Source organism: Rattus norvegicus, chromosome 10 (genome assembly GCF_021556685.1).
Source record: "Rattus norvegicus strain SHRSP/BbbUtx chromosome 10, alternate assembly SHRSP_T2T, whole genome shotgun sequence".
Taxonomy (NCBI): Eukaryota; Metazoa; Chordata; class Mammalia; order Rodentia; family Muridae; genus Rattus; species Rattus norvegicus.
The window spans coordinates 80758390-80770394 of record NC_141543.1 but is presented as its reverse complement, the minus strand read 5'-3'; the positions used below and the strand labels follow the sequence as shown (position 1 = coordinate 80770394).

The window sequence follows — 12005 nt, the reverse complement described above, 5'->3', positions numbered from 1 at the left end:
TCCCCTCCCTCCTGTAATTCCAGCACTCAGGAGGCCGAGACAGGAGGATTGGCACACATTTGAGGCCAGCCTGGGCTCCAGAGGGAGACCCTGCATATATATACACACTTACACTCCAGCTTGCATAATGTATGAGGGTACATTTAGCACATGTTGCCTGTGTAGGATAGAACCATTTGTAACGATAGACGCTACTCAAGCATGGCACGTTGTAATTGCAATTGTAATTCAAATCTTTTCTGCTTTCCTTACTGGAGTTGCGATTTGCAGTATATTAGGACTACCTCAGTGGCTTACAGCTTTACAGGCCTTTATGAGGCCTGGTGAATCCCCATACTCTCCCCATATTTGGAAATTTCCATTGTTTAGAAAAAGAACTTAGGGAAGTGGATGGAAAGGAGGCCCTTGAGACACCTTCTCTGTTTCATTCAGCTAGGAACCATATTGCTATCGGCAGATACTATCCCAATTAATCAAGCAGTTAAATCTTCCTATAGGATTTCCTTGAGGACTCAGGTAGCAGCATGAGGCCCCCTGGTGGACAGAAGTAATGCACGTGTTTGCTTTTCAATCATTTTGAAGAGTTGGGTGGGCACTTAGCTGAAGAACAAAGGAACGTTGTTTCACCCTAACCTGCCTTTGCCATGGAGCTGGGGAATGCTGGGTAATCTATTCTTGGGGAAGTTGAAAGTCGAAATGTTTTCTTTCAATAACTAAGAATAGACTGTAATTCTGGATAAACCGCTCACTCTTCATTCTTGAGTTTATTTAACTTGAGTATTTGTTGAGATCCCTCCTTGTGTGAGATAATGTACTAACCAGCACACTAGGTACAGCATACAGTAAGGATATGTCTAGGAAGGTTTGGAAGGGAAAATCTAAACACATTTATATGACCCAGGTAATGAGAAACTGAAATTCCCATAAACAGTAAGAAACACTGGTTGGGGAAAGCTCAGGTGGGTTCCCATAGAAGACAGGCTTCCAGGAGGAGGTACCTTTGGAGCGGGAGTGCTGATGAGAAGCAAGATTTGGGTAGGCGGGGATGGAGAAGAGGATGGGAGGAATGGTGTTATTATTATAAGGGAGAGAGAAGAGTCTGGACAGACACGGAGGCAGGAAAACCAGAGCCTAATGCAGGATGGTGGAGTTAGTGGATGGTGGAGTTAGTCTGGCTGACTCATAGCGGCAGGTTTATTGGATTGGGACTGAAAGATGAGCTGTGTTTAGAGCAGCCCAGAGAAGCTGGAACTTTCCCTGAGCAATTTCTTCATGCAGCAGTACTGAACCTTTTTGCCTGTCTTTGATGAAAAAAACAACAACAAATATATCAACATATATATCCTGCTGTGAGCCCCGTTCATTCCCTGGCAGTTGGTTATTAGAAACATTAAGGTGTTTCCAACTACAAAAGCAAGCAAAGCCTGGGGAGTAGCCAATGTCAGATGGCTCCTGGCAGACTTAAGGAAATCCCTCAGTGGAATCCCTTCCAACCAATGTAACACGATAGGGACCCCCCCCCCAACCTCTGCAAATGTTAAGGCTTCAAGCTTAATCGTCTTCTTACTCTGGTTGAGTGAGGTTTAAAGTACAGTAACGAGGGATGACTCTTACTGGAGTACATGGAACAGATGTGGGCTAGCTCACAACCACGGTCTCATCTTAGTTGTGCAGTATGATAACCAATGGAATATGCAACCTGCAGGAGCTCATAGTTAAATCAACAAGAAGCACAATACACATTTAATGGAACATTGTTAAATTTTTGACCCCAGGCACTGATTTCCTACTGGCACCTTCAGAAACCCTTTAGGATACATTAAGTGCTACGGAACATATTGTATCCCGAGATGAAAGCGACAGTCTTCCAGTAGAAGAAATGACATCTCCAGTTGAGAAACACACAACTGCTACTTTACAAATGAGATGAAGGGAGGTGGACGATTCGAAGTAGCCACAAAAGTAATAAAGGCAAGGGCTAGAAGGATGGCGGCACCAGAGTTAAGATCATGCACCGTTCTTGCAGAAGACCCAAATTCTGTTCCCTGGATCCATGCCAGGCAGCTTCCAACTACCTGTAACTCCAGTTCCAGGAGATCAGGCGCCCTCTTCTGGACTCCACGGGCACCTGCACTCACTGCGCAAACGCCAGCACAGCCTCTCAGGAATATACATAATTCAAATAAAATAAATCAGAAAACAATAAGGACAGCAGAAACTAGCATTTAAGAAGTTTCAGCAGCCATGAGCATGTATTATTTTGAGTGAAATGCACATTGAACTTTTGTATAAAAGCCATCGAAGGTGCTGTATTGGATTATTTCGGTATTAATTTAACTGTCCCCGCGTCATCTGTGTTCTCATCTACGTTTCTGTTTCCTTCTGACGTATCATTACAATCATCTACAATTGTCCATTGTTAAAATATAAAAAATATTAGTCTATTCTTCAAAATAAAGTACCTCTAATGCTGTTTGTTACTGAGAGTGAAAATTCTTTAAGGGGTGGTAAAGAATCAACTTATTAGAAAAAATATATATATATAGCACAGAATTTCCTAAGTACATGGGAATGCCAAGCCTATGTAGGTTTTTGGTGGAACGTTTCTGGAACACCACTTGCCAGGGTTCTCATCCTGTCCATTATTTGTCCATCATTCCTTAAGTACTTTCTAAGGTGAAGCAAGTGTTATTTAATGCTGTGCATATCCCGCGCTCCCCAAACGTTTAACATAAAAAGAAAGCTGATTCTTCTGTCTTAGAAATAGCCCTTAGGATTAAGTTTGTCGTTAAAGAAGATGAGTTATTCCCTACAAAGGGGGAACCGTCTTGACGCCTCGCTTTCGGTCCTCTCTATGCCCTATTTTCATTCTGGTAATTCATTCCAAAGTTGAGCCCATCCCCTCCTGGGCTGGTTCGGTACGAATGAAGTCACCGAGTTAGCGTAGGGCGGTAGGGTGAAATGTCTCTTTTGGTCTTACTCAGTCTTAAGCAAACAAACTTCTCTGATTTACCACCAGAGCCGTCTGACTCTCGCGTCTCTTGACTTTTTTGTTCCTTTGTCTCACCTTCCAGCACAACGCGCTGGAGGCTAGTAAAAACAGTCCAGAGGACAGAAGGACCAGGCCTAAGATGGAGATGACGGAACCATGGGAATTGAAGCTGTAAGCTACAGCGGTGACCACGATCCCGGTGATGAAGACCACCACGGCAAAGGGGATGATGCAGCGGTAGCAAGAGAGTTCGGCACCCCCGGTGGCGGCCGTCAGCTGAACCTCACTGACCAAGGGGACCGTGGTGACCACAACTTCACTCTTGGGGCTTTTCTCCATTGTCACAGGTGTGGGAGACTTCGGGCCTCCCAGGTTCTCTTTTGTGGGTTCTTCAGTCATTTTTTTTGCCCTGGGGGATGTTTCTTATCTCGCTTCACAGGCTAGGTTCAGAAAGCCTGACCAGGGTGGAAGCTGTGAAGAAGAAGGCGGGAGACGTCAGCTGAGACAGCAGCACGCGCCTGCAAATGGAAGCAGAGAGGTGGAGAGGCACCTCCTGTCCCAGGTCACCCGGGGAGCACACGTCCCACTTATTCCCATTTTAGGTTTGTTGGGGTCTTTCGCACCGAGTGCAAGGGAGAGCGAAGCAGCTGTGCACAGAAAAGGAGAGAGAGAAAAAGCAGGAAGCGCTTGGCAGAGTTTCACTGCCCGTGGTGGTCTACAAGTATCCTTTATAAGCGTCCTTCTTTGCGTCTCGCCCGTGTTTTCTCCAAGCACAGAAAAGCCTGAATCCTAATCCAAAGATGGCTCATTCAAGAGGAGAATATGCTATAAACAGTTCCCACAACTCCCTTCAGCGTGAGCTCTGCCAGTTTTCCCGGGCATGACACGCATTCTTTCCAAGGTATCACCCATTCACTGCTCATGAATTCAATGTCAGGACCAACAGCAAGTACACCAGCGACATGCTTCTCCATCAACTGACTTCTTAAACAGGGTGAACCGTAAAGTGTGTGCTTGGGACCTTTCCAACCCCACCCCACCCCACCTCAAGTCCCATCCATACCCCCACAACTCCGAGACTGAGGTACAGGTTAGGGAAAAAAAAAAAAAACCCTACGCGCCAATCACTTCAGGACTAATGATTAGAATGTGTCAGCAGACCACTACCCATATAAAAAGGGAAAAATAAGAAAAGGAGGTTTTGGATCTAGCTAATTTGGGGGGGGGGCTTTTTCAATGTTTCATACAAATTAACTATTCACCAACTATTAGAGTAACTAGCTGTGTTGTACAAATTCTCCATTTAAAAGCAACAAGGAGTTTTGTTATCCTGTATTTTATAAGAGGCTTACACAAATAAGCATAAATAACACACACACACACACACACACACACACACACACACACACACACACACACCACATTTGGCCAATCGTTTTTCCTCGATGACCTTCTGTATAAAACTTGCCCCTTCCTAGCTCTTTTTGAACTTGAAGTCTTTAGTACAAAACTCAAGATCAAAAGGCATCTGGTTGAAACCCCAGTTTGAGAAACCAGGAAGAAGGTCTTGTATGAGGCTCAGAGCTGACACTGAGTCACGGACTGGCACCCCGGGAGAGGCTGCATAGTTGCAAAGACTGCAGATTTGTTGGAAACTTTAAGATCTTTGGTTGTATTAATCCTTTGAATGTATTAAACACTGACCAAAAATAAACACAACATTAAATCAAAACAGACCAAAATGTCATTCACCAGGCAATGAAAGTATTTAAGAGGTCTACCTGATGTAACTTGTATATAATTTGTAGTCACCAACAAATTAACTATTATCTAATTAATTATCCCTAATGATTAATTAATAATTAATGATTATTTATTAACCATTATCCAATGATACCCTAAAATTATTGTGGCTAGGTCCATGATAGGATATTTGACACTTTATTCAGAAATAAAATAGTTAAAATTAAAATCTCCCTCCCCTCAATGCTAAGATCGTCACAACTTAAAATCAAAGATTTGTCCCCAAATTAGCAACACATACCTCACAAAAAGGCAGTCCATTACCAGAGAAGCCACTTGACTTGGGAGAGAAGGACCAGCCAGAGTATTGTTGTCTCGTTCAACTTCTGGGAAAGAGCCTGTCACCCACGGGGCATTGGTAAAAGAACAGACCAGGGATTGCCTCTGAGGGACAGAACAGACATAAAATACTTAACTGTAGACAAGACTTTGAATCCCGGAGCTCTTCGTTCCTGCCACCCCAGCTCCTAAGTGAGGCTCGTCTTCCCCTCCCCTCTCAATTGACTCCCTCTTCCTCTAGCATGCCTCTCCCTGTCTTTTTTCCTTTCTTTCTTCTTTCTTTCTTTTTCTTTTCACTGCCAGCAGATTCAGAGTTTTGGCTTGCTCCAGCTCTGTTCAGGGACATGGTAATTCCGGATCATCACTTCACAGTCCCCAGAGAGAGGAGCCAGCGTCGGCTTTTCTTCCCACCATTTACTAAGCAGGCTGCTCTGAATTACTCGGTGTTTCTAGATCTTCCTCTGGCTTGCCCATCAGGCATATTCATAAGAGAATCCCAGAGTCAGCACTGCAGACCTAGCTGACTGACAGAACCGGGGAACAGAAGCTCCTCAGAGACAGGAACAGCTGTGGAGTTCTCAAGCTGCTGAGCCCAGCCTCTAGGTCAGCAAAGAACCAGAGCCTCAGACTCTGACAGTTTTCCACTCATGTATGTGTGAGCCGGCCCCTCCCCTCATGTTCCTTCATTTACAGAAGAGGAGGACGGGAAATACTACATTCCTGGTTATGCTGGGAAGTCCTGGTTAACTTGATTTAAGCAGGACTGCTTACTGCTTAAGGTGCTGGGGGATGAATGGCTTTGGCAAACCTGGAATCACCACCACCGTCACCAGCAACACTGCCTCTCTGGACAAAGCCCCTACTATGGGTGTGGTATGACATTAAAGACTGACACATGTTAGTATTAATTCTCATTCATTTGTAAGTGAAGTTATGGGGACATGCAGAGGTAAATGAATATGACTTAAGTTCACAAAGAAACTCTTGCTTCAGACCCCAGTCACATTTTTCCCCATACTGGAGATGGATCCCAGGGTCTCGTATGTACTAAGTAAGTACTTTATCATTCTGCTATATTCCCAGTCCACTCTCTGCCTTGACCCATGAATCCCTATGCCTCAGTTTCTTCAGTAGCTACAGTCACAGACTTCACCACCAGGCCCACTGGACCTCAGTCACGAAATGGTGCAAGCTCACCCACTGATTCTCACCCACTGAGCTTATTAAATGAAGAGTCTGAATAAGTAGCTTCGTGGTAAGCCCACCTATGCCAAGTCTGCTGTTTTTGGTTCCACTTTAACCAACAACACATCTTAAATAGTCCAACACACTCACACACACACACACACACACACACACACACACACACACACACACGGCACAGTATTCTTTCGAAGAATAAACTCAAGGCATCATCGATGACCCGACAGGCTCATGCTTTCTTAGAGTAAAGCCACTTGAAACTGTAAGTATTTAAAAAGCGTAAAGCCTGGGGTGGAAAATGTCGGTGGCAAAATAAGGGCACTGTGATGAGCTTGTCCCTGTGTCTAAAGGCTATCCCATGATTCCTTTCCTCTGTGCAAGTCTTACTAAATCCCGCTATAGTTCACTCATTCGAGTCAATGACAGAATAGCATTGTCTTTCCGTCTGAGGGATGCTAGCTTTCTTTAGCCACTGGCTTACCTCCTGGACCTCTCACCCTCCCAGCTCAGCCCTCCCCAAGGTGACGCAGAGAGACCAGGAGTCCTTTTCCTCCTATGTGAGCCAGAGCAAGTGTTCCTTCGTTCCAGTTGATCACACCGAGAAATCCCCGAGACCTGTCTGAGTTAGAGGTCCAACATGCTGGGTATAGGAGGAGGCCACTTGCAGGCCACTTGGAAACCCAGAATGCCATCATCCTCACGGCTTCCAACGTGAGTCTTAGAGAAATGGAGTCTCACATATAGCTAGTGACATCACTGGAGGTGAGTCTGGGCATCTTTGGAACCATGGCATTTCAGAAGAGGGTGACCTGGGGTCTAGGCTACATCAAGAAGAAGCCCTCAAAGAGAACGTCTTCCCACTTGAGAACTCTCGCCTTTGGGGCAAGTCCTTCCTAATTCCTACTGAAGGCCATTTTCTGCAAATCAAACAAATCTCCAATAGCAACCAGGAAGCTCTGAACATCACCTTATCCTACCGAAGACCATTTTCCCCTTGCTTCCTAAGCCAAAGGTAAGGAAATGAACCTACAGAGGGGAGAGAGGCATCCTTGCCCACAGCGAACCACCCCACCCCACCCCAGGGGCTGAAGCAGTAAGGAGAGACAGTGAACAGAATTGTGTCCCCAGGGTGGAAGGCCACAGGTTTGTTGCTACTCCTAACACTGACGATTCAGCCTTCTCCTGGTTTCAGGTGTGGTGTCCCATGCCACTGTCCCAGCACAATGTGAAGGCATCTGCCTAGGTATGAAGATGCCAGTCTCCAAAATCAGACGACTCCTGGTTGGAACCGGTAAATTTAAAGAAATGGAAAACTCAGGGATTAATCAGAAAGCATGCCAGAAGAGGTAGAAGAAGCATCAAGGACACAAGCATCTTTAACCAACCTTATCTCTTAAGAAAAAAAGAAATAAAAAGGAATTTCACAGCAACGCATGCAAAATGCCTTTGAATGTCCAGTCTTCCGCCCAGACAGTGCCTATCTGGTATAAAGCTCCCTGGGGAATCGCTTACTGGACACCTGGCCCCACGTGCAAATTTTCATCACAATGCATCCAGTCTTTTTTTTTTTTTTTTTTTTTTTTCTGCAAGCTCTCTGTGCAGAAGAAGGAGGAAATCTCCCTGGTTCTTTTTAGAGTGCAGGGCTTGTGAAGGCTCAAGTTTGGAAAACTTTTCTGAAGGCTTCCGAGTGCATGAATGGTAACAGTCCTCCCAGGGCGAACCCCGCCGGCAAGCATTCGACAAGTCTCTCCCAGATCTTTCAAAGAGCAAGGAAACCGAACCTTACCTTTCTCAGCCAGAAGCGGACTGAGACAGCTGCGAGCGCCGGCCAACAGCAAGGCCGAGAGTGGGATGCAAATCAGCACGCTAGGGACCGTACACAAAGTACTCAGCAAGACTTACAGACCATTAAGGGACCGGAGACAATTTGGTGAGAGGAAATTCCTTACATGCTGTTGTATTTTACTCTTTTTTTTTCCGTGCTCACACCATCCACTGTAATTACAGGAGTGAATCCCTAGTAATCCAATTATTTAAAAGGTCATTCAGAATCTCTCCTGCTTTGTTTTCTTAGTTTTAAATTCTTAGGCAAGCATTCTTTTTTAAGGTTTTTCTCTAACCTCTTTTTGATATCACTCCTTTGTAATGTGAAGCTGCAGAAAAGAACTCCTCTTTGGTCTTCTACATTACCGGTGGAGGGGGAGTGTGGGTAGGGGTGGCGGAGGGATGTGCATGGGTTTGGAAGGGGGAGTGGGATCCCCTGCAGATATGTCATCAGGACATTCAAGTGATAAAAGAAAAATCGATGGATAATAAGAGATAAGGTTGGGTGGCCTGTCATCATGAAGTCATGTAAACTGGTTCTCCAATGATTTGGAAGGGGGAGTGGGATCCCCTGCAGATATGTCATCAGGACATTCAAGTGATAAAAGAAAAATCGATGGATAATAAAAGATAAGGTTGGGTGGCCTGTCATCATGAAGTCATGTAAACTGGTTCTCCAATGGTCCTCATATGAGGATGCCAGATGGCATGGGGTTGCTAACACACTGCACCGTCACATCTCGGAAGAACTGAGGCCACCAAGAAACTCACAAATAACACCGTGAGGGAGAAAATTCCTCTTTACTTAAAAAACATCTCCTCTTCCTTAGCAATAAGGTACAGTTGCTTAGAGGGACCGCAGTGGACCGAAGGAAGGAGATGTCCAATACCAGGACAAAGAGGTCACTGGTGCAGTTCCCATCTGTAGGAGCCAAAGGCTGGGATGTTTCCACACTGCCTCTGCTGGCATTTTCTCTTTTGGGAAACACACTTGCGCTTTGCATTTGGGGAAGAATTGCCCTCACGTGTGTTTGATTATTCTCCCTCCCTCCCACTTTCGTTCTGCTTTTGCTTGGTGTGGTTGAGCTGGCTAGTTTCCAGCATCTAGGAAGATGCCGGTCCCTCAGGCTCCTCTCTGTCCAATCACCACATGAAGATCGCCGTCATCACCCAGCCCAGTTGAGTTCAGTGAAATTCGGGAAGCTGGCCAGCTTTTCTTCTAGCTATTTTTTTTAAAAGGGTGTGTCTACAGTTCTACTCTGAAATCAGGGGCATTTTGGAAAGCGATCTGTGCTTTTTGGATAGCATGTCTCACTTGCTATTCCCCCTCCCAAACACGTCCCGGGCATTTTTCTTTAAGTAGAAAGATCTACCAGTAGTAAGAGGAGGAAAGAATGTGCTTTAGATACAAACATAGTTTTGCTATTTGTTGGTGAAGTTCCAGGCGCGGCAATCCCTAAGATCCACACGTGGAGAGAAAGGATACCCTGGACCTCTTAGATGCGGGTCCTAGCTTCTGGTGGCTGGCACTTTGTTCAGGCTTAACTCTAGAACTAGCTTCCCCGTTGGGAATGGACCTCCCCAGTACACTGAAAGAAGAGGGACGGGGCATGTGAATGTTCATAAACACCTATCACACACCACACAGCTCAGGGACTGGTGTTTGTGTTTCCCCGTGCAGGATCCCGAGACTTAGCAGTGTGCGATACTTTAGCGGATCTGTACTACGAGGGAAAATGGCGGAACCAAGCCATAACTCCAGGGCCCTCTACCTTGTGCCCATCTATTGGCTATTGTTTTTGACTGCTTAAGATTCTATGAATAGTTCTCACTTGGGGGTTCCAGGGTGGCATACTGTCATTAGGTTTACTTTCGAGCAAGTAAGTACCCTCAAAAGAAACGTAATGGTTGAATTGCATGTTGTGTCCCCTATGATTCTGAGCATTGAGACGGGGCTGTGTTAGCAAGCAGATTTGAGTGGGTTTGAAACCAAGATTGACACAGGCTGCCCTGTGTGTGTGTGAGAGAGAGTGAATCTTGGGAAGGTGTTACAGTGGTAAGGACATTTCAGGGGTCTCCAAAACCATCCCTTATCCTTCTGAGAATAATAATTTTCCAATATTGATTGCACTGCTTTTGGAGGCCAAGGACTTAGTAAAGATTGTGGCTGAGCAGACAGAGAAGCAAAGGCAAAGTCAGGGCCTCATCTTGGAGCTAAGTCTTCAATGGGAAAGGCACAGGAACGCCAAGGCAGACACTCTGCATTTGAGACCATAGCAAGCTGCTACACATACCCCAGAGAGAAGTGATCAATTCTGGACGAGGTTTGGGAGCTACAGAGATGAGTGTGGACTGGAAGTTTCGTGCCAGACAAGCATTTGGCACTGTAAGGAATGAGGGGGAAATGTAATTCTGGGTAAAGGGAGTAATGTGCGTTACGTAAACACGACTTGGAAGAATCCGAATCTTCTGCAGAGAGTGGGGAGCAGCCTGCATGGCTCACACGGAAAACATCCAGAGTGAGATTGGAAATGGTTTATGGTTCTATTAGGGACCAAATGATGCATTGGAAGTCTATTTAGCGGGCAGAGTGGCTTTGAATAGTACACCATACTCAGCTCTGTAAAGAGTGGCCAGCACTAGAGTGTTGGAATATCCTGAAGAAAGTCATATGCGGGGGAGGAGACTGGGGGAGCAGGCAAGAACTCATGACACTGGGACCCTAAACTAGGAAGTGTGGACAAGCAAGAGTTAAGAAGACAGGGAAGGGGGTTGGGGATTTAGCTCAGTGGTAGAGTGCTTGACTAGCAAGCTCAAGGCCCTGGGTTCTGGGTTCGGTCCCCAGCTCCCAGGGAAGAACAACAAAACTTGGCAATGGATTTTATGTGGTACCAGCTATTAGGAGAGGGAGAGGAGTTTATAAGACTTTAAAGGCCACCCAATTAATAGTTTAATGAGACTGTCAGCAGAAATACTTGGGGACAAAGCACAGGTAGTTGATATGCATTTGATTTCATTACCTATACTGTTTTTGTGGATTTATTATTTCCTTTAGACAAATGATCCAAGGGGGTGGGTGGGTGCAAGAAATAATTCTGTTATACAATCAAAGATGTGCAGGGCCTTGTTAGACATTTGATGGAAAATGGGCGCGTGCTGGACTAAAACCACCACTTGATTGCCCCTAACTCTTGCCTTCTTCACACCATTCCCAAGTTCAGATTCTTCCTAGGGCTCACAAGTCGTGTCTTCTCACTAGAACAAAGGCTTGGGCTTTGCAACGATGATCGTGTTGCCAGTAAAAACAGGCAATCATCTTCCCACGGGGCCTCCGCAGAAGTTCACTGAGAGTAGAACCAGCTCACAAAACCTTTTGGAACGCATTCGGATCCACTTAAGAAGTCTTTGATGTCCGTGACGTGGGTGGGCAGTAGGAAAGAGAACAGTTTGCCCAGCTGAACTGAATTCAAAATAGAACTGTTTATGAACTTATGGAGCAGAGCAAGGAGGGGTGGCCATTGGCTTCTTTCTCTAGATTGAAAAGAAAATTAAAGTCGTATTTTATACGGACAGCCACACATTGTCTCCTTCCTTCTTGTTTAATTAAGTAAACTATACAGGAAGAGACACTATTGTCTTTGTTAAAGAAAGAAAGAAAGAAAGAAAGAGAGAGAGAAAGAAAGAAAGAAAGAAAGGAAGGAAGGAAGGGAGGAAGGGAGGAAGGAAGGGGAGAGAGAGAGAGAGAGAGAGAGAGAGAGAGAGAGAGAGAGAGAGAGAAGAGAGTGGAACTTGGTAAAAACCAATAACCCCAAGAGAGTGCATGGCCCCAGAAGGAGAACAAGATGTTTCTCCGACCATGACTCAGAGTGGGAAACCCAAGGCTCCAAATTCTAATTGACCACTT

At 45.4% G+C, this 12005-nt stretch overlaps 2 protein-coding genes across 33 annotated transcripts in view; one reads left to right on the top strand and one right to left on the bottom strand.

Moving 5' to 3' along the window:
- Positions 1-2224: 2224 nt before the first annotated feature.
- Positions 2225-8080, bottom strand: Tmem100 (transmembrane protein 100). The gene is made up of 3 exons (NM_001017479.1): positions 8064-8080; positions 5037-5179; positions 2225-3463 (listed from the first exon to the last, which is right to left on the bottom strand). The coding sequence occupies exon 3, from the start codon at positions 3389-3391 to the stop codon at positions 2987-2989; it is 405 nt and encodes a 134-aa protein (NP_001017479.1). The 5' UTR covers positions 3392-3463; positions 5037-5179; positions 8064-8080; the 3' UTR covers positions 2225-2986.
- The window catches only part of Pctp (phosphatidylcholine transfer protein), a 48031-nt gene continuing 41820 nt past the window's right edge, over positions 5795-12005 (top strand). For 8 of the 32 annotated variants that reach the window (XM_087571181.1, XM_087571160.1, XM_087571149.1 and 5 more), the window contains exon 1: positions 6851-8207. The gene's annotated coding sequence lies outside the window, so the exon portion shown is untranslated. Of the gene's footprint in view, positions 6540-6850; positions 8939-12005 lie in introns of those variants that run through there. The other 24 variants (XM_087571159.1, XM_087571183.1, XM_087571143.1 and 21 more) reach the window with 19 other exon arrangements.